The 22,678-nt window shown below is 43.0% G+C and overlaps 1 protein-coding gene across 2 annotated transcripts in view; it reads right to left on the bottom strand.

Moving 5' to 3' along the window:
- The window catches only part of LOC137382903 (protein shisa-like-2B), a 46,897-nt gene that overhangs the window by 11,583 nt on the left and 12,636 nt on the right, over nt 1–22,678 (bottom strand). For both annotated transcript variants that reach the window (XM_068055511.1, XM_068055581.1), the window contains exon 2: nt 7,509–7,666. In XM_068055511.1, the coding sequence (XP_067911612.1) occupies nt 7,509–7,666 (158 nt within the window). The remainder of the gene's footprint in view (nt 1–7,508; nt 7,667–22,678) is intronic.

Below are 22,678 nucleotides of genomic sequence, written 5' to 3'. Positions count from 1 at the left end.
CATTGCAAAAATTGCCCCTAGTGTAGGTAGGTGGTAGGAGAATTGTGGGGATGTGAAAGGAAAAAATGGGATTAATGTAGGATTAGTATAAATGGCTGGTTGATGGTCGGCACAGACTCGGTGGGCCGAAGAGCCTGTTTCGGTGCTGTTTCTCTCTATGACTCTATTTAATTAACTTATATTAACTCCCCCAGCTGCTGTGATGGGATTTGAACTCATGTCTCTGGATCATTAGTCCAGGCCTCTGAATTAGTCCAGTAACATGACCACTATGCTACTGTATATATCAAATAGCTTAACTCAGTGATAGCTTCTTTTGTAAAGAGCAGCATCCCACAAGCAATACTCATGGGACAACAGGAAGTGGGTGTACCTTGGTCTGTATATTCCAGTCTTGGGGGGCAGTGGGTGGGGGGGGGCGGGGTTGTAGGACAGGGATTAGCTACCAATGGGTGAGTTGCATGGGCCTTCAGCACAGCCCAGTTGGTCTAACCTCACTCTTTTGCTCCTCCTTCCTCTAAGAAACAAATCTACAGAGCAATTCCCAAAGGAAAATTCATGGTGCGCTTTGTGCAACTGTGAAAGGAGTTAATAGCATTACAACCAGGTGCAAAAGGTGTCTAGGGGTCTTTTGCTGTCTTCACCTGGTCTTATTGTAACAGGGTTTAATTTTAAACACACTGTGTTTTGAGCTCCCCCTTTGTGAATCCTTGTTCACCGCTTTCCAATTATAAGACAAAGAAACCAATTCACCACAGGTTTTCTGAGGTTTGAAGAAGAAAGATCAAATCTTATTAAAACTTAAACTTAAACGTTAATACAGTTAACGCCTATGGATATACGACATGCCCACGCTAGCCAGCACACGCGATACTCGCATGCAAATCGGGACAGAAAAGAGGAGAGAAAAATATAGTACAGAGGGGATTGAGGAATATCAGAAGAGTTTCTTGTTTACTGTGCTTTGAGCTCACTTGATTGTAGGTAGTCTTGCTGTTCGACGATGCCCAGTGTGCTTCTTAAACGTTGTTCACGTAGGAGACTTTTCTCACTTTGAGGTTCACATGTTTTCACAAGATTCAGTTCCATGGGAAAGAGATAGAGGCAGACAGGACGGGAGAGGAGGTTCTGTTCCAACCTGGAGCACACAGCTTTCTCAGTTCAAAATCGTCTGTTGGATGTTCAAATTCAAAACCTCCAACAGTCAGTCATGTGACTAAAACTGGTCTGACCACTTCTTCTGTGCATTGGGGAAGCAATGACTGGGTCCCCATTGTTTCAACATTGTCGGTTACTATGCAAATGTCTTTCCAGTCAGGGGCTTGCAATTTTAAGTTTTAATGTTCATGTGGCGAAATCATGTGTGCCTCAGTCTTGGCAGGTGGCGGGGGGGGGGGGGGGCGGGGGGGGTGGGGGGGTGGCGGGGTTTGCCTGACACCTCCACACTCAGGGGAATGAAATGCGATTTGAAGAAAAATGGCACATTTCATTACAGAGTTTGAGAGAAATATAATATACAGAAAGAAAAAACATGCATTTCTCTCATTCATTTCATTCACCAATCTTAAAGCCTATTAAAAATAGTCTTTTCTGGATGCCAGGGCTGTTTTACTTTCCCCTTTTTTTCTCAGGAGAGTTAGCAGTGGGCAGGTCCATCTTGAACTCTTTGAGTCAGGCAAAGACCTTTGACTTCAGGGGATGGGTGGTTCCCTTTTCCTCTGACTGTGGGGGATGAGTCTTTGTTACTCTCCCCTTTGTTCTTTGGGACACTCCTACCTGCAAGTATTTGTGCAGACATAACTGCATTCTCCTGTACCACTTCGACTAGGTCAGGCATCACCCTCACGATGTCTCTGCCCCTGCATCACCCTCACGGTGTCTCTGCCCCTTAGAACATAAGAAATAGGAGCAGGAGTAGGCCGTTCAGTCCCTCAAGCCTGCCCCGCCATTCAATAAGATCATGGCTGGTCTGTCCCAGGCCTCAACTCCACTTTCGGGCCTGCTCTACCTAACCCTCAACTCCCCGAGATTTCAAAAATCTATCTACCTCCTCTTTAAATAGTGACCTAGCCTCCACAACTCTCTGAGGCAGAGAATTCCAGAGATTCACCACCCTCAGAGAAGAAATTCCTTCGCATCTCAGTTTGAAATGTGTACCCCCTTATTCTGTAACTATGTCCCCTTGTTCGAGATTCCCCCACTAGTGGAAACATCTTCTCAACATCTCCCCTGTCAAGCCCCCTTAAAACCTTATATGTTTCTAAAAGATCACCTCATTCTTCTAAACTCCAATGAATAAAGGCCTAACCTGTTTAGCCGTTCTTGATAAGACAGCCCCTTCATCCCAGGAATCAGCCCAGTGAACCTTTTCTGAATTGTCTCCAATGCTAGTATATCCTTCCCTCAGCCACTGTACAAAAGCCAGTTGCTTACTTCTTTCAAACTCCAGATAAGTTTGATTAGCTTGCTTTTTGAGGATTCTAAACTTTTGGCGATAGGCTTTGGGTACGAATTCATATGCCCCGGGGATAGCATTTTTGGTCAGTTCATAATTTGATGAACTCTCATCTGACAACAAGGAATAAACCTCATGGGCTTTTCCACTTAGTTGGCTTTGCAATAAGAAAGACCAGGTCTCAGCTAGCCATTTTAGTTGCCTTGACAGTTTCTCGAAAGACACAAATAATGCTTCCACATCTTCCTCATTGAATTTTGGAATTAATTGAGTGAGTTTTAGCCAAGTGCTGGAAAATGGGATTAGAATAGTTAGGTGATTGATGGCTGGCACAGACACAGTGGGCCGAAGGGCCTGTTTCTGTGCTTATATAACTCTAAGACTCTAATCTTGTACCCAGCCCTGAATTACGCTCCTCCATATTGCCCATGCTTTCACTGGGGTTACTCTGTCACCCCTTAGTTAACTCAAGCTGCCTTAACTCTCTTTCTTCGCATTCTTTCTGGAATATTCTTTCACTCTGTCCTCTCTGTCTCTTTGCTTGGAGAACTAGTCGCTTCAATTGCAGACATGTTAGTTTTCAATCACACACAACCACAAGAAAATCTGTATTAAAAACCTACTCTTTTTGATTGGGAACAATTTGGCTTCCCACTTCCAAATACACCCGTTTGTCTGTGGGTAAAATTTCAGATGCTAGCCCCCAAATTTCTGTTACAACCAAGTGCGAAAGGTGTCTAAGAGTCTTTTGCTGTCTTCACCTGGTCTTATTGTAACAGAGTTTAATTTTAAACACATTATGTTTTGAGCTCCCCCTTTGTGAATCCTCGTTCACAGCATTCCAATTATAAGACAAAGAAACCAATTCAGACAGATTTTCTGAGGTCTAAATATACTTAAACTCTAATATGGTTAATGCCTACAGAAATATGGCGCGTCCACGCTGGCATGCACACTCGATACACACATGCAAATAGGGACAGAAAAGAGGAGGAAAATATAGCAGAGAGGGGTTTGAGGCACTATCAGGAGAGCTTCTTGTTGACTGTGCTTCGAGCTCACTAGATTGTAGGTAGTCTTGCTGTTCGTCGGGGCCAAGTGTTCTTCTTAAACCTTGTTCACATCGGTGACTTTTCTCTCTTTGAGGTTCACATGTTTTCACAAGATTCAGATCCATGGGAAACAGATGGATACGGGCAGGACTGGAGAGGAGGTTCTGTTCCAACAGGTACCACACAGCTTTCTCAGTTCAAAATCCTCTGTTGGACGTTCAAATTCAAAACCTCCAACAGTCATTCAGTCATGTGACCAAATCTGGTCTGACCACTTCTTCATTGTATTGGGGAAGCAACGACTGGGTCCCTATTGTTCCAACAATTGTTCCAAATATTGGTTAGTATGCAAATATCTTTCCAATCAGGGGCTTGCAATTTTAAGTTTTAATGTTCATGTGGCGAAATCATGTGTGCCTCAGTCTTGGCAGGTAGGGGGGTTTGCCTGAGAATAGTAACCCCAGAACAATGGGAACAAGCAGAACAAAAATACAAACTACATAAGATATAAGTTTTCTGGAAATAGTAATCATATCTGCTGGACTCTTAATAACAATAATAAAGAGAAGTAGTAGGCAATATGGCCTCTTGAGCCTGCTCTGCCATTCAATAGCATCATGGCTGATCTTCAACCTCAAATGTACTTACCCACCCAATCCCCATATTCTTCAATTCCCTTAGAGTCCAAAAATCTATCGCTGTCAGCCCTGAATATGCTCAGCGACTGCTCTCTGAGTAGAGAATTCCAAAGATTCATAACCCTCTGAGTAAAGAAATAGCACCTCATCTCAGTCCTAAATGGCCAGCTCCTTATCCTGAGACTATGTCCCCAGTTCTAGACTTTCCAGCCAGATGAAATAGCATCTCCTCATCTACTCTGTTGAGTCCTCTCAGAATCTTAGATTTCAAGGAGATCATCTTTCATTCCTCTAAACTCCTGAGAATATAGGCCGATTCTACGCAATCTCTCCTAACAGGGCAAACAGGGCTAGTAATTTAAATTTAAATAAGGACAATTGTGGGCATGAAAGCAGAACTAGTTAAAGTGAACTGGCAAATTAGGTTAAGGGATAGGTCAATAGAGATACAGTGGCAGACGTTTAAGGGGATGTTTCAGAATACACAGATACATTCCAAATAGAAAGAAAAATTCCAAGTGGAGGACCCACCATCCGCGGTTAAGTAAAAAAGTTAAAGATAGTATCAAACTTAAAGCAAAAGCATATAATTATGCAAAGATGGGTGACAAGTCAGAAGATTGGGCATAATATAAAAAACAGCTAAGAATGACTAAAAGATTGATAAGGAGGGAAAAAATAGAGTACGAGAGAAAGCTAGTTAGAAATATAAAGACAGATAGTAAGAGTTTCTATAGATATTTAAAAAAGAAAAGAGTTAACAAAATAAGCATTGGTCCTATAGAAAGTGAGTCTGCGACCTATAGAAAGTGAGTCTGCGGAATTAATAATGGATAATAGGGAGATGGCATTTGAATTGAACAGGTATTTTGCATCGGTCTTCACTATAGAGGATATAAGTAACATCCCAGATTTAGCTGTAAGTCAGGAAATGGAAAGGAGGGTGGAACTCAAGAAAACTACAATCGCCAGGGAAGTGGCATGGAGCTGTGGGCTGACAAGTCCCCGGGTCCTGATGGACTTCATCCTAGGTTCTTAAAAGATAGTTGATGCATTGGTTTTAATTTTCCAAAATTCCCTAGATTCAGGGAAGGTTCCATTAGATTGGAAAATAGTGAATGTAACTCCTTTATTCAAAAAGGAGGGAGACAGAAAGCAGGAAACTATGGGCCAGTTAGCTTAACATCTGTCTTAGGGAAAATTAAAGACCTTATAGCTGGGCACTTAGCAAAAATCAAGGTAATCAGGCAGAGTCAACATGGTTTTGTGAAAGGGAAATCATGTTTAACCAATTTATTGTAGTTCTTTGAGGAAGTAACATGTACTGTGGATGAAGGGGAACTGGTGGATGTACTGTACTTGGATTTCCAGAAGGCATTTGATAAGGTGTCACATCAAAGGTTATTGTGAAAAAATAAAATCTCATGTTGTAGGGTAACATATTGGTATGGATAGACGATTGAGTAGCGAACAGGAAACAGAGTAGGCATAAATGGGACATTTTTTGGTTGGCAAGATGTAACAAGTAGTGTGCTGCAGGGATCAGTGCTAGGGCCTCAACCTTTTACAATTTAGATAAATTACTTGGATGAAGGGACCATAGGTAGGGTTGCTAAATTTGCTGATGACACAAAGTTAGGGAGGAAAGTAAGTTGTGAAGAGGACTTAAGGAGGCTACAAAGGGATGTAGATAGATTAAGTGAGTGGGCAAAGATCTGGCAAATGAAATATAATGTGGGAAAATATTAAATTGTCCATTTTGGCAGGAAAAATAAAAAAGCATATTATCTAAATGGTGAGAGATTCAAGAGCTCTGAGATGCAGAGGGATCTGGGTGTCCTAGTGTATGAATCGCATAAGGTTAGTATGCAGGTTCAGCAAGTAATTAGGAAAGCTAGAGAATGTTATTGTTTATTGTGAGGGGAATTGAATACAAAAGTAGGGAGGTTATGGTTCAGTTATACAGGGCATTGGTGAGACCACATCTGGAGCTCTGTGTGCAGTATTGGTTTCCTTATTTAGGGAATTATGTAAATGTGTTGGAAGCAGTTCAGATCAGGTTTACTAGACTAATACCTGGAATGGGCAGGTTGTCTTATGAGGAAAGGTTGGACAAGCTAGGCCTGTATCCGCTGGAGTTTAGAAGAGTAAGAGGCAACTTGATTGAAACATATAAGTTCCTGACAGGTCTTGACAGAGTGGATGTGGAAAGGATGTTTCCTCTTGTGGGAGAATCTACAACTAGAGGTCATTATTTAAAAATAAGGGCTCGCCCATTTAAGACAGTGATGAGGAGAAATTTTTTCTCACAGACGGTCGTGAGTCTGGAACGCTCTTCCTCAAAAGGCAGTGGAAGCGGTGTCTTTGAATATGTTTAAGGCAGTGGTAGATAGATTCTTGATAAGCAAGGGGGTGAAAAGTTATGAGGGGTAGGTGGGAATGTGAAGTAATCAGTTCAGCCAAGAACTTATTGAATGGCGGAGCAGACTCGAGGGTGCTTGATGGTCGACACGGACACGATGGGCAGAAGGGCCTGTTTCTGTGCTGTATAATTCTATGACTCTGAGGGGTTGAGCGGCCTACTCCTGTTCCTAATTCGTTTGTTCATATTAATCCTCTCATCCCAGGAATCAATCTAGTGAACTTTTATTGCACTGCCTCCAAGGCAACTATTTTCTTCCTTAGATACGGAGACCAAAACTGTACACAGTACTCCAGGTGTGGTCTCATCAAATTCCTGTGCTACTGTAGCAAGACTTTCTTACTCTTGTACTCCAACCCCCTTCATTTCCACTTTTCTCTTCATTGAAAAGTCACACTGTGACAAAATAACAGGGCACTCCATCATTAGAAAGTGGCAGGATTCACCAACATCCAATTGCACCCAACCCTTTAAAATGGGTGTCTTCACCATCCATTGGACAGGCACAAAAGTGGGCATGGATCCATTGCACTATCCAAAAAATGGGCAAAACAATACAGAAAATCCAGTCTGAGTTATCTGCAAAAATTAGCTGATGTGAATTATAATGAAGGATATTTGGATGGGTTTGATCGTTTTAAAAAGATTAGACTTTAGTGCTAACACAACTAAAGTACAATAAACCTAACTCTTAAATACCACATATGAAATTAAATCATAAATGTAACATCAACTGATGATATTTACTTGTTATTGAAATGATTTACAGAAAGCCAGAAGGTTAAGAAAGGAGAGCAACCAGTTTGGATAAATATTGGGGGGAAAAAAGGAAAATATTTGCAAATTGAGTATGAGCTAAACATTTTTGGACTTGCAGTAGGAAGCATAAAAACATACACAGTGCATCAGAGGTACTTCAACATTAATGAATTTAGTCTTACTTGTTTGTACTGGAGATGTTGTCAGGTTCCGCAGCCTGAGACCAGAATCTAATCTTTGGGGTTTAGTGCAGAGAAATAAGTAGCACAGCACAAAGGCACTGATGACAAATGCCAATAAAACAAGGGCAGCAATTCCTAATCCCACCATTGCACCTATACTAAACAAAAGAAGACAAGTAGACATTCAATAGTAATTATATTCAAATACATTCTTTTCCCCCAAATTCACCCTGAATATTATTTAGGCTAACATGTCCTTATTGTGAAAGTGGCCAAATGCATTTTCTGGAAAGTTGCCATAAAATATGTTGATTTCAAAAGCCATGCCTCACTAATCGACTTGAATTCTTTCAGGGTGGTGCTGAATTAGGTGATCATGGAGGCAATCAAGCCAATATAATCGAGTGGTGCTTTCAGAATGTATTTGATAAAATTTCACATTTGGTGTATGGGAAAGTTTAGGACTCATGGGATTAACGACAGATTAGCTCAGCAGATTGAAATTTGATTTAGCAATACAAATAAAGAGGCAATGACCAATTTATTCTTATCAAATGTAATTAATGTTTTTTCCCTCCATTTTCTCTGCAGCAAAGTGATTGCACCCTTTATATTGCAGCAGGGTGGTGTGGTATCAGTGAACTGCAGCACAGATGATGAGGATACAGAGAGGGTTGATGAGAATAATGCTGTTAATGTGCTGTACATGGATTTCCAAAAGGCATTTGATAAAATGCCATAGAACAGGCTTGTCAGAAAAGTTAGAGCCCATGGAATAAAAGGGACAGGAGCAACATGGATACAAGATTGGCTGAGTGACAGGAAACAGAGAGTAGTGGTTAATGGTTGTTTTTCGGACTGGTGGTAGGTGTTACGGACAGATGGTAAGGGTCCCAACTGACCACAATCGTGCTTTGTTTAAAATGATAGGTTAGCCCCTGTGTGCATTTAGGATCAAACAGACAAACCACAGGATTTCTCATAGTTTAAATGAAAGATAGCTAGTTATGTTTACACAATTCCCAAATATGGCTGCAACCTCACGCACGCACACATTCACTCACACATGCATACACAAGAATAGATAGATAGAGAGGAAAAGGGTAAGTGGTTTAAAGTGAGGTGTTTGTGGTTCGCAGTAAACCTGTTGAATCTTCTAAAGAGACAGTCTCTTTTAAAGGTGCAGGCCTGGGTTTTGGTGGTCTTCTGGTGGTTAATACTTCAGACTGGAGGTGTTGGTCACTTTCAGTTCCCTGCTGCAGCAAGTTGAAGTGCAGAATTAGCAGCAGGGCTTCTTCTTGCCTGGTTGGATCCTTCCACAGACCCTGGCTGGACTGCTTTCTATGATGTTGTTTGATCGCCCTTCTCTCTCCGGAGGACTACCTTTTAAGGTCAAAATCCATCACATGAGCATTTCTATTAATTGGCACATGACCTTCTCCCCTGGTGTGACCACACAATGGACCAGGATGTGGAATCCATGGTTATCTATTGATGTCTAGATGGGTACTATTCTGTTATGATGTGGCTACTTCACGCCTTCTTTGTCTCAGAAGGACCCATTCAATTTAGGAATGTCTCTTGATGGTTTCAATATAGAATAGTACCCATCCAGACATCAATAGATAACCATGGATTCCACATCCTGGTCCTATACCCATTATGATGTGGCTACTTCACACCTTCTTTGTCTCAAAAGAACCCATTCAATTTAGGAATGTCTCTTGATGGTTTCAAGATGGGTATAGTTAACATCTCTTAGTCTGGATTATATCATTTTATCCTTTCGAGACAGTGAGGCAGTTATTGAATACACAGGCCAGGTCATCTGACCTTCGGCAGCTATCTTTGAAGCACATTGTCCACTTTCTTTAAAAGGAAAATTCAATTTCATGGAGTCCACATTGAATAAAGTTCATATCTTAAAAATTAGGAATATGATATATCTTTAGGGGGCATGACAAAGGTTTATAGTGGAGTTCCCCAGCAGTCGGGGTTAGGACCCCTGCTCTTCCTGATATATATTAATGATGTAGACCTTGGTTTACAGGGCACAATTGCAAAATTTGCAGACGATTCAAAACTTAGAAGTACTGTGAATTGTGAGATGGATAGTGTACTTCAAAGGGACGTAAACAGCATAATAAATGGGTGGTGGCATAGTGCTAATATCACTGGATTAAAGATCCAGGCTACTGCTCTAGGGACATGGGTTTGAATCCCACGAAGGCAGATGATGAAATTTGAATTCATTTAATCTGGGAATTAAAAAGCTAGTCTAATGGTAACCATTGTTAATTGTTGTAAAAGCCCATCTGGTTCACTATTGTCCTTACCTGGTTTGGCCTACATGTGACTCCAGACCCACAACAATGTAGTTGACTCTTAAAATGTCCTCTGAAATTGCTTAAGCAGGCCACTCAGTTCAAGGGCAATTAGGGATGGGCAATGAATGCTGGCCTAGCCAGTGATGCCCACATCCCACAAAATGAATCAAAAAATAATTGTAATAGCTGAGCATTTTATTATACTGCCCTCTCTGCTGGGTAGGTGTAAGTAAAGTTAGTTCAATAATGGCTGCTTGCTGTGAGTCCGCATGTTAGTCTTACTCAGTGAAATACACGACAGGCAGGTTGAAGGAATGGGTGAACGAGCGGCAGTAATGTGAAGTGATTCATTTTGGTAGAAAGAATGCAGAGAGACAATATAAAATAAAGGGTACAATTCTAAAAGGGATGCAGGAGAAAAGGGACCTGGGTATATATGTACATAAATCATTGAAGGTGATAGGCCAAGTTGAGAGAGCAGTTAATAAAGCATACAGCATCCTAGGCTTTATCAATAAGGGTATAGAGTGCAAAAGCAAGGAACTCATGTTAAACTTGTATAAAGTACTGGTTCAGCCTCAACTAGAGTATTGCGTCCAGTTCTAGGCACCACACTTTAGGAAGGATGTGAAGGTGTTAGAGAGAATGCAGAAAAGATTCATGAGAATGTTTCCATGGATGAGGAACATCAATTATGACGATAGATTGAAGAGGTTGGGACTGTTTTCCTTGAAGAGAAGGTTCAGAGCAGATTCAATAGAGGTATTCAAAATCATGAGCGATCTGGACAGAGCTGATAGGGAGAAATTGTTTCCATTGGTGGAAGGATCGAGAATCAGAGGGCACAGACTTTAACGTAATTGAAAGGTAGTTCAGTTCTCATATGATTGTCACATGGTTGACAACACAGGCTGTCATATATCACAGGTGAGCAGGATCAGTGATGGCGAGAGGACAGCAGTGGAGAGTCCCTGTTGGAGAATGCCTCCAAGCTCTGCCCAGCTGAACACAGATGCTGAGCCGTGGGGGCTGTTGACAAAGAGGACAATTCTGGAGCAGCAGCAGAAAATGCGTGAGATTCTGTCAGCCTTTGCAGAGGCAGTGTGCATGATTGGAGAGAGACTGGAGGAGTCCATCTCTGGCACGAGTAGCATGCTGTTTCAGACCGACATGCTGATGTTTACGTCTATGGAAAGAGTGCCCACCTGCGTGGAGCACCAGATGCAGCAGGCAACTGAGTGTATTCTTGCCCTCACCAATGTCCTGCACACTTGAACTAACACTTTATGCAGGATGGAGGAAAACCTTGCCTTGGCTGTTCAGCACCTCAGTGAACTGCAGCAAAGTGCTTTCCAGCTGTTGGCTCGCAGTGAAGTGCAGGTGGGCTATGAGAGGGAAGATGCAGAAAGGGCACATAGAAATGGGGACTCGGCTCAAAGCACTTCCCCTCCTGACCCCTTGCTCCTCCTCAGTCATGCTGTCTCCTGTCCCAATGGCTGAGTCTGTCCCTGCACAGGTGCAGGTGCGGCAGTCTTTGGCGGGCTCCTCATGAACTCCAAATCCCAAAGAACTTCAGCCAAAAACATCTGAGCAGTCAGAGTAGGGAAATGTTCAGCCTGCCTCTACCTCTGCTGAAGCCCCAGAGGCAGCATTGTATAGCACAAGAGTATTCACCTGGTCGTTTAATAAAGTGCCACGTTTCTGCTTAGCGCTTTCCAGCCATAAACATTATTTCAAGGCTCCATTATCCATTCTCCTCATTGTTGCCTGCAGCCTGCCAGGTGGCCTTCTGCTTTGTTAAGAATGAAAGAAAAAAAAGACTTGCATTTATTTATCACTTTCCATGACCACCTGATGTCTCAAAGCCAATGAAGCACTTTTGAAGTGTAGTCACTACATTAAGGTAATGTAAGAAATGCAGCAGCCAATTTGCAAACAGTAAATTCCCACAGACAGCAATGTGATAATGATCAGATAATCTGTTTTTGTGATGTTGATTGAGGGATAAATATTGGTCAGAACATTGGGAATAACTCCCCTACACTTCTTCGAAATAGTACCGTGTGATCTTCAACATCCATCTGCAAGTGCAGACAGGGCCTCAGTTTAGCGTCTTACCTGAACGACACCTCCAACAGTACTGCACTGGAGTGTTATCTTTTATATTCATGCTTAAGTCCTGCAGCGGAACTTGAACTTGGAACCTTCAGAAGCAAGAGTGCTACCAACTGCGCCACTAATAACAGAGAAAGGAACGCCAATAGTTAAAGAAAAGTAATGGGTGCCTGTGAGAGGGATGAATTATTGCTTGTGTGACTGCATTGTGCTAAGGGCTCAGGGGGCAGGCTGAATTGGTTCAGAATTGGTGTGTTAGGTGGCTGCATTGTCGCAGATTAACTAAAGAGTGTCTGCATCAGTCCATCCCAGGCATTCCTAGCAGCTATGCAGGTACCCTTGCCACATTAGGCTCCTCTTCCTCCTGTTGCTCCACCTCCTCTGAAGATGCAGAGGGCTCATTACCTTCCTCCTCCTAGAGCTCCAGTCCTCCCTGCTGCACAATGTTGTACGAAGTGCAGCACACCACTATCATTTGGGAAACCCTTGCTGGTGCATACTGAAGGGCCCCTGCAGTTCTGTACAGGCACCTGAAATGCATCTTCAGCATTCCAATGGCTTGCTCAATGACCACTGTTGTGTTCATGTGGCTTCAGTTGTACTTTTCCTTTGTGTCAGTTGTAGGACTCCTCACGAGTGTCATCAGCCACGTCCTTCGAGGATAGCCCTTGTCTCCAAGGATTCACCTGCTGACTCTGCTTGGAGGAGAAAATATCTGAAGGAAATTTAACTATTGCAGGATGAAGGCATCATAGCAGCTCCCTGGGTATCTTACACAGACATGCATGATTACTTTTCGGTGGTTTCAGACCAGCTGATCATTAATGAGGTGAAATCCCTTGCGATTGATGAATACTGCTTGTTGATCCAAGGGCGCCTTGATTGCTCCATGTATGCAATCTATGATTCTATGTGCCTGTGGGAATCCAGCTGTTGCAGTAAATTAAGGACCCTCTCATTTTGTCTGGCCTCATCAGAAGTAAAATGTACATAAGTGCTGGTCCTGACAAACATGGCATCCAACACCTGGGAGATGTACTTTTGGGTAGCAGATTGCAAGATTCTACCAATGTCACTAGCAGTTTCCTGGAAGGAGCTGGAGTTGAACAAATTAAGTTCTATGGTGGCCTTGATCGCCACTGCCAATGTGCGCCCACCTGGTTCACTTGGAAGGAGGTCTTCTTCCAGAAGGCAGCAAATGCCAGCGGCCACCCAATGGAAAAGTCTGAGCTTCCTCAGGCACTGGTGCTAATCCTCTGCTTGTATACCCTGTGTTGGAGGCCTCGCCTCCTGCGAGCTGGAGCTCTGTGCTCATCACCTCTGGCCTGTGGCGTGGCAGGTAATTAAGGAGAAGGCTGCTGCTGCTTCTATTGTTCCTTATTTGAGGTCCAAGATAAAGCTGCATAGGAGGCTGCCATGCTGAGCTGAAGATTGACAGCTGGGAAATGCAGATCAAAGGCAAAAAACTCCAAGGTAGTATGAATGACCTCCAAAGTAGTGGAGATCACCTCCAAAACAGTGAAAGAACATTCTTAGAACAAGTCCTGTGAGCAAAAGCCTTTCACTTAGGCAAGGAAGCAGCTGTGATATCTCAGTATTTAAAGTCTTTCTTGCCTGTTGATTGTTCAGCAACATCAATTCCTGTTGGCCTCTCACCTTGTTTACCTATCGAGCTCCAGGTAGCCTGGGAAACCTATGTGCTAAGAGTGAAAGGCACAATCCTGGGTTAAAACTGCACTTAATTTCCATTTAACATATTTAAATTTCAAGCCCGGCTGTCCCACTGGGGGTTCTTGCGTGCTAACAATTGCACTCAGGTTAAATGCAGAAGTCGGTGGGTCCCTGCCATCTTCCTGGCAAACAGGCTGTTTCTGATCTTTTAACCTGCACAGAAACCTGCCCACCCTAGCAGGTTAAAATTCCCTTCCCACCCGCTCCCCACCTCTCCCCACCCCCACACTTAGTCTCTGTTCTTTCTTGTCTGAGTTTTATGTTTTTCACAAGCAATCTGTAACCTAGCAATAGTATAAAATCAAAATACTGCAGATGCTGGAAATCTGAAATAAAAACAAGAAATGCTAGAAATACTCAGCAGGTCTGGCAGCATCTGTGGAGAGAGAAGCAGAGTTAACGTTTCAGGTCAGTGACCCTTCTTCGGAACTGTTCCGAAGAAGGGTCACTGACCCGAAACGTTAACTCTGCTTCTCTTTTCACAGATGCTGCCAGACCTGCTGAGTGGTTCCAGCATTTCTTGTTTTTATCCCAGGAAAATTATGTCTGATTCTCACGGATATTAGATAAACTGGCAAATTAACTTCAGACTGATCAGTGGATAAATATAGATACTGTATATAGAAAGAGATAAAGGAAAAATATGAATAACATAAAAGGTTCTACTGACTGACTGAAAAGGAAAACGTTATGGGAATGATCATTGATCATATCCAGGAAGCATTTCACCAGTGTGAAGCATACGAACATATGAATTAAGAGCAGAAGTAGCCAGCTGGCCCCTCGAGCCTGCTCCGCCATTCAACAAGATCATGGCTGATCTAATTGTAACCTCGACTCCACATTTCCACCTACCTCCAATAACCTTTCACCCCCTTGCTTATCAAGAATCTATCTACCTCTGCCTTAAAAATATTTAAAGACTCTGCTTCCGCTGCCTTTTGAGGAAGAGAGTTCCAAAGACTCACGACCCTCTGAGAGAAAAGATTTCTCCTTATCACTGTCTTAAATGGGTGACCCTTTATTTTTAAATAATGACCCCTAGTTCTAGATTCTCCCACAAGCGGAAACATCCTTTTCACATCCATCCTGTCAAGACCCCTCAGGATCTTATATGTTTCAATCAAGTCATCTCTTACTCTTCTCAACTCCAGCGGATACAGTCTGTCTTGTCCATTTGAGGTATTAGTCTAGTAAACCTGATCTGAACTGCTTCCAATGCATTTACATCCTTCCTTAAATATGGAGACCAATACTATACACAGTACTCCAGATGTGGTCTCACCAATGCCCTGTATAGCTGAAGCATAACCTCCCTACTTTTGTATTCAATTCCCCTCACGATAAACGATAACATTCTATCAGCTTTCCTTATTACGTGCTGTACCTGCATACTGACCTTTTGGGATTCATGCATTAGGACACCCAGATAGAACACCCATGTAGAAATGTAGCAAAACCTGGACAATATCCAGGCTTGGGCTGATAAGTGGCAAGTAACATTTGCACCACACAAACTCCAGGCAATGACTATCTCAAACAAGAGAGAATCTAACCATCTCCCCTTGACATTCAATGGCATTATGATCGCTGAACCCCCCCCCCCCCCCCACTCCGCCCCAACTATCAACATCCTGGGGGCTACCATTGACCAGAAACTGAACTGGAGTAGTCATATAAATACAATGGCAACAAGAGCAGATCAGAGGCTAGGAATCCTGCAGCGAGTAACTCACCACGTGACTCCCCAAAGCTTGTCCACCATCTACAAGGCATTAGTCAGGAGTGTGATGAAATACTGTCCACTTGCTTGGATGGGTGCAGCTCCAACAACACTCAGGAAGCTCAACACCATCCAGGACAAATCAGCCAGCTTGATTGGCACCCCAAATACAAACATTCACTCCCTCCACCACTGACACACAGTAGTAGCAGTGTGTACCATCTACAAGATGCACTGCACATAGGTTCCTTAGACAGCACCTTCCAAACCCGCAACCTCTGCCACCTAGAAGGACAAGGGCAGCAGATGCATGGGAACATCACCACCTGCAAATTCCCCTCCAAGCCACACACCATCCTGACTTGGAACTATATCGCTGTTCCTTCACTGTTGCTGGGTCAAAATCTTGGAACTCCCTTTCTAACAGCACTGTGGGTATACCTAACCCATATGAACTGCAGCAGTTCAAGAAGGTGGCTCACCACCACCTTCTCAAGGGCAATTAGGGATGGTCAATAAATGCTGTCCTAGCCAGCGATGCCCACATCGTTGCCCACAACGTTGTTGAGACTTGGAAGTGTCAATTCTTTTCCTTTGACTTGTAGGTTTGGACTGGCAATCATCTTTGACTTGAGTGTGGCATGTGCCATTTTTCTGAGCTACACTCTGAGGACTCAAATTCAAATGTGTTCTCGACGCTATAGGACTGTCAGGTCTGATGTTGCTAGAAAATTCTCTTGGCTGATATCTGTTCCTTCTCAACATTGCTCTGTTTGGGATGGTAACTTTATATGATCGGGGCTCATTACAGATCTTCGACACTTCCTCAGGGAACCACGTCTTCTCTTGCGAATGGATCACCCTGACCTTTTGTCCGATCTCTAGAGGAGGTAATTCCACACCTGCATGCTTGTCATGTGTGAGTTTCATCTTTTCCTGTCTCGTCAGCAGTTTGGCTTGAATTGACAATGATCTCATTAAGTGATGACTCAGAAGAGTCTGCTGGCATCACCGGGGAACCTAGCAGGGGAAGGCCTGGTGAATGCACAAACCCCAGCTGAAGGTGTTCAAATGGGAACAGGCTACTCTGATATTGGACAGAGCAGCCAGGATGAGCTGCAGTAGATGCAACCTCCTGGACTGCAGGAGGCCAGAGGAGCACAGCATTGGTGGGGGGGGGGGGGGGGGGGGTGGCAGTGTGGGGTGGGGGGATGTGCTGCAAGGGGAGGAAGGCACTACCCAAGATATCGGGTGCACAGCCAATGAGTCAGCTCCCTACAATAATAGAGCACCAGTGGCATATCCAGGCAGATGGTCTCCGTCCTATGTGTTTTGATCCACAATGACCTGAGGCCTCATAGCCCTCATGGCAGTCCCCTACCTGCAGCCATCAAGTTCACCAACACCCTGAATTTCTATGCAACTGGGTCGTTCCAGGGATCAGCTGTGAACCTAGGTGGCATCTCGCAGTGGGCAGCTGATCAGCCCATCAGGCAAGTCATGGATGCCATATTAAGGAGGGCAGGGGGCGACATCCACTTTGACGCAGATGGGCCAGCGCAGGCACAGAGGGCATTGGTTTTTGCCTCCATCGCTAGATTCCCCCAGGTGCAGGGTATCATCGATTGCATCCATGTGGCCCTCAAGGCACCCAGTGACCGGCTAGTGAGATCCATCAACAGGAAGGCCTTCCACTCCCTCAACATCCAACTGATCTGTAACCACACTAAGAGCTTCCTCCATGTGTGTGCTCACTTTCCTGGCAGCTGCCATGACTCCTTAATCCTCCGCCAGTCCAAGCTGCCTCGGTACTTCACTCCATCCCCCAAAGTGTGTGGATGGATCCAAGAGGACAAGAGTAATCCTTTGAGGAAATAGCTACTGACCTCTCTACAGGAGCCTCGCCCAGAGGCACAGAGGCGATACAAACAATGCCACCTGCTCAGCAGGCAAACCATTGAGCAGGCCATCAGGCTTCCGAAGAATCAATTCCGATGCCTGGATCTGTCTCCATACCAATTAAGGGCCAACCCATCTGAAAATCTGAATTTGAATCAGTTTCCCACCGGAAGCGGGTTTCTGACCCAAAACTAGATCAGGCTCCTGTTTCCTGCCTCCATAATGAAAATCTAGCCCATGAGAACACCACCACCTGCATGTTCCCCTCAAAGTTACAAATCATCCTGACTTGGAACTATACCACTACTGTTTCACTGTCGCTGGGTCAAAATCCTGGAACTCCCTCCCAGCACTGTGGGTGCACCTTCAACATATAGACTGCAACGGTTCAAGAAGGCAATTCACCATCACCTTCTCAAGGGCAATTAGGGATGGACAATGAATGCTGGCCATCCCATGAACAAATTAAAAAAAAAACAAAGATTAAACAGGCTGGGGCGCTTTTCTGTCGAAAAGACTGAGAGTGACCTGATCGAGATGTTCAAGATTATAAAAGTGTTCGATAGGGTAGACATAGAGAAGATATTTCCACTTGTGGGTGAGACCAGAACTAATGGCTATAACTATAAGATAGTTACTAATAAATCCAATAAAAACATTCAGGAGAAACTTCTTTACCGAGAGTGGTTAGAATGTGGGAGTAGTTGAGGTGAATAGTATAGATGCATTCAAGGGGATGCTAGATCAGCACGAGGGAGAAAGGATTAGAATGATATGTTGGTACGGTTAGATGAAGAGGTGTGGGAGGAGTGTCATGTGGAGCATAGCGATTGGCAGGGATCTGTTGGGCCAAATGGACTGTTTCTGTGCTGTAAATACTTTGTAATTGTGACATAATGAATTTTTTACAACTGTACAGGAGACCGAAGGTGGTCATCTGTGGTGCTACCTATACATGTACCTATATTCCTCCTGTCCCTCAAAAAACCTTTGGTCTGCTGCTGGCCTGCTCCCCAGTCTTAGAGGTCTCATTTATGGCAAAATACCAGAACAATTGAGCACAACAGCCTTAAAAGGGAGATATGAACAGGAGTCCCTTGATCCTGTTCCATCATTCAAGAACACAACAGCACAAGATATAGGAACAGAAGTAGACCATATGGCTTATCGAGTCTGCTCCTCCATTCAATACGATCATGCTGATCTTGGGCTTCAATTCCACTTTCCTGCTCGCTCCCCATACTCCTTGATTTCCTGTGAGACCAAAAATCTGTCTATCCCAGCCTCCGAAGATTCACAACCCTTTGAGTGAAGTAATTTCTCCTCATCTCAGTCCTGAATGATTGACCCCTTATTCTGAGACTGTCCCCATGTTCTAGATTCCCTGACCAGTGGGAACAATCTCTCAGTGTCCACCCTATCAAGCCCTTTCAGAATCTTGTATGTCTCAAATAGATCGCCTCTCATTCTTCTAAACTCCAGAGAATATAGGCGCAATTTACTTAGCTTCTCATCATAGGACAACCCTGTCATCTCAGGGATCAATTTTGTAAATCTTCACTGCACTGCCTCCAGTGCAAGTATACTCTTTCTTAAATGTGGAGACCAAAACTTCACACAGTATTATGGGCGGCACAGTGGCGCAGTGGTTAGCACCGCAGCCTCACAGCTCCAGCAACTCGGGTTCAGTTCTGGGTACTGCCTGTGCGGAGTTTGCAAGTTCTCCCTGTGTCTGTGTGGGTTTCCACCGGGTACTCCAGTTTCCTCCCACAGCCAAAGACTTGCAGGTTGATAGGTAAATTGGCCATTATAAATTGCCCCTAGTGTAGGTAGGAGAATGGTGGGGATGTGGTAGAGAATATGGGGTTAATGTAGGATTAGTATAAATGGGTGGTTGTTGGTCAGCACGGACTCGGTGGACTGAAGGGCCTGTTTCGGTGCTGTATCTCTAAAATTAAAAAAAAATATTCCAGGTGCAGTCTCACCAAAGCCCTGTACAATTTTAGTAAGACATCTTTATTCCTGTACTCCAATCCCCTTGCAATAAAGGCCAACATGCCATTTGCCTTCCTAATAGCCTGCTGCACATGCATGTTAACTTTGTGCGTTCCTTGTACGAGTACCCCCAAGTCTCTCTGAACATCAACACTTACCAGTTTCGCACCTTTTAAAAAATATTCTGCTTTTCTATTTTTATGACCAAAGTGAACAACTTCACACTTCCCTACATTATACTCCATTTGCCATCTTGTCGCCCACTGTCTATATCTCTTTGCAGCCTCTCTGTGTCCTCCCCGCAGCTTACCTTTCCACCGAGCTTTGTATCATCAGCAAACATAGATACATTACTCTCTGTCTCTTCATCCAAGTCATTAATATAGTGTAAATAGCTGAGGCCCCAGCACTGATCCTTGCGGCAACCCACTATTCACTGCCTGCTAACTTGAAAATGCCCCATTTATGCTCACTCTTTGCTTCCTGTCTGTTAACCAATCCTCTATCCACGCTAATATATTACCCCCAACACCATGAGCCCTTATCTTGCCTATTAATCTTTTATGTGACACCTTATCAAATCCCTTTTGAAAATCCAGATATACTATATCTACTGGTTCCCCTTTATCTACCTTACTAGTTACATCCTCAAAAAACTCGAATAAATTTGTCAAACAGGATCTCCCTTTAGTAAAACCAGGCTGACTTGTTCTAATCATACTATGCTTTTCCGATTGCAATGTTAAGGTTTCCTTAATAATAGTTTCCAGCATCTTCCCAACGACTGATGTTAGGCTAACTGGCCTGTACTTCCCTGTTTTCTCTCTACCCCACTTCGTGAAAAGTGGCATAACATTTGCCAACTTCCAATCTGACAGAACTATTCCTGAATCTGAGGAATTCTGGAAAATCATAGCCAGCGCATCCACTATCTCTGCAGCTATTTCTTTTAGAACCCTAGGATGTAGGCCATCTGGTCCCAGGGACTTATCAAATTTTAGTCCCTCAAGTTTCTCCAATACTTTTTCTCGACTGATATCAATATCCTTAATTTCCACACTCTTTTTGGTATGGAGATTTCTGGTATGGAGATTTCGGGATCAGGGCTGATTTGTGACCTAACTCCATAAATTTGCCTTTGGCCCATATTCCTTAATACCTTTGGTGAACCAACATCTATCAATCTCAGATTTAAAATTAACAATTGGCATAGCATCAACTGCCATTTGTAGAAGAGAGTCCCAAACTTTCAGCAACCTTAACCAGTAGTTTCCGCTTTGGGTCTGATCAGTAATCTATGCACAAATTGTGCTCAAAATTGCACTAGCTTTGCAAAGTGAATTTTTCCCTTAAGTTTCCACTACAACTCAATTGCATATCACTGAACATAAAACCTTCCATGAAGCAAAAAGAAGACGTCGGAGAGCTGATCTTATAGAGGTATACAAAATTGGAAATGGTTATGGAAAATGTAAGTACATTGAATTAAACTATGAAAATGGAACAAGGAATCATGGGGTTAAACTAACAAAGTGCACGCGTAGGATGATATCAGCAAATTATCCATCACACAAAGAGGAATGGCTTTCAGATTATAATAGATGTAAAATCCTTAGAATTATTTAAAAGCTAATTAGATGAGGGGTCTTCAGGGTCTTTGTGGAGGAGCTGAGATTGGCCACATGGCATCCAGCATCTGCAATTATCTTGGCGAAGAGTTTCTGCTTTAGACGCGATCGGCAATCCAGGCGCAAGTTGCACTCAAAATTGTGCTAGTTTTGCAAAGTGAACATTTTTGCTCAAGCTTTCAGTCAAATTTATTTGCATATTGATGAATGCAAAAGTTTCCATCAACTCATGCATTTTAGAATGTAATTATTAAAGGAAATTTGCATTAAAATATTCCTTGATACATGCAAGAGTGGCTATCTGGTGCAGTTTTATTGATGCAGCTGAAAATGAGTTTATCACAAAAAATAAGCATTTTTAAGCAAAATGTTTAGTCCACTACTTGTGAGTAACCTGATTTTAAATAATTGAAAATGACTTTTAAAAAACTATACATTATTAGTTATATTAGTGTACAGCATTCAGTTTCTTCGGAAATTAAAATTTAAAAAAAAAGTTTTTAAAGGGTTCCTATTAGTGCCTTTGCACCAGTAAAACCAGCTCAATTTCAAAAGTCTCTTTGAAGGCTCGCAAACTGGCACAATTAGCGGAAATTCACAATGGTGATTCTGGGCGTGTGGCCAATTTTGTGAGTGGGATTGACTTCCAGGGTAACTTTTTTTATACCAGCGCAGACGATTTGCCCTGGACATAACTTGTGTTTCAAATTCCTCGATCTTTTGCACTGGTTTGGATAATTTGGGCGAATTGCATACCTATAGCGTAAACTCCAGTCCCTGTGTTTAGAAGTTTTACTATGTTTCTTTCACTCCTAATCATTCTTATTATTTAGCTTGTGTTATTTTCCCCTCTCCCATTTGCCACTCCCAAGTTCTCCTTTATCAACTGTCATCAACTTTCCCAGTTTAGGTCTGTGTTGCCTGCTTTACCGCTGCCATACAAATTTAAATCTCCCCCAATATCCATTTGATCCTCTGCACAAATCATGCAGGCATTGGTAAAGTGTTAGCCTTGATTCAGTGGTGGCAGTCACCTCAGTCCAAAAGTTATAGGTTCAAGACTCACTCCAGAAACATTAGTACATAGTTTTGGCGAACACGTAAGTGCACTATTGAGAGAGTGCTGCACTGTCGGAGGTGCTGTCTTTTGAATAAAATGTTAAACCAAGACCCCTTCTTTCAAGGTTTGCTTTCTTAAGTGAATGTAAAAGATTTCTTGGCAGAGATGTTCTTTTGATTTCTTGACCAATATTTATCCATCAATCAATGCATAAAACAGATTCTTTGGTCATTAATCTTATTGTTGTTTGTGGGAACTTGTGTGTAAATTGGCTGGAACATTTCCTTACATTCCAACAAGGACTACACTTCAAAAGCACATAATTCACTGTGAAACACTTTGGGACATCCTGAGATCATGAAATGCGCTATGTAAATGCAAGCCCATTTTTCATCATTTTGGCTCAATTGAAAGCTTTTCCATCTGTACAGGATTTCTGCTTTTCTCAGAATGTGTTGCAAACATCCTAGAAACCCTCCTTTCTGTGCTGTTTCGGAAGCCTCTCAATTATGCATCTAATCGTCCTCTCTAAGCAACTAAGTGTGTGGCATTGAAAGCAATCTAAGCAAACTCCTCAAAGTCTCTTTGCAAGATGTCTACTGTAAGCTTTATGTCATTACCCTGGCAACAGGGAACTAACATGCCATTCAAGACTCCAAAGTGCAGCGATAAAAAATGGGCTAGCTATTCCC

Source organism: Heterodontus francisci, chromosome 1 (genome assembly GCF_036365525.1).
Source record: "Heterodontus francisci isolate sHetFra1 chromosome 1, sHetFra1.hap1, whole genome shotgun sequence".
NCBI classification, from domain to species: domain Eukaryota; kingdom Metazoa; phylum Chordata; class Chondrichthyes; order Heterodontiformes; family Heterodontidae; genus Heterodontus; species Heterodontus francisci.
The sequence above is the reverse complement of the archived record's forward strand: the minus strand, read 5'-3'. Positions and strand labels throughout refer to the sequence as shown.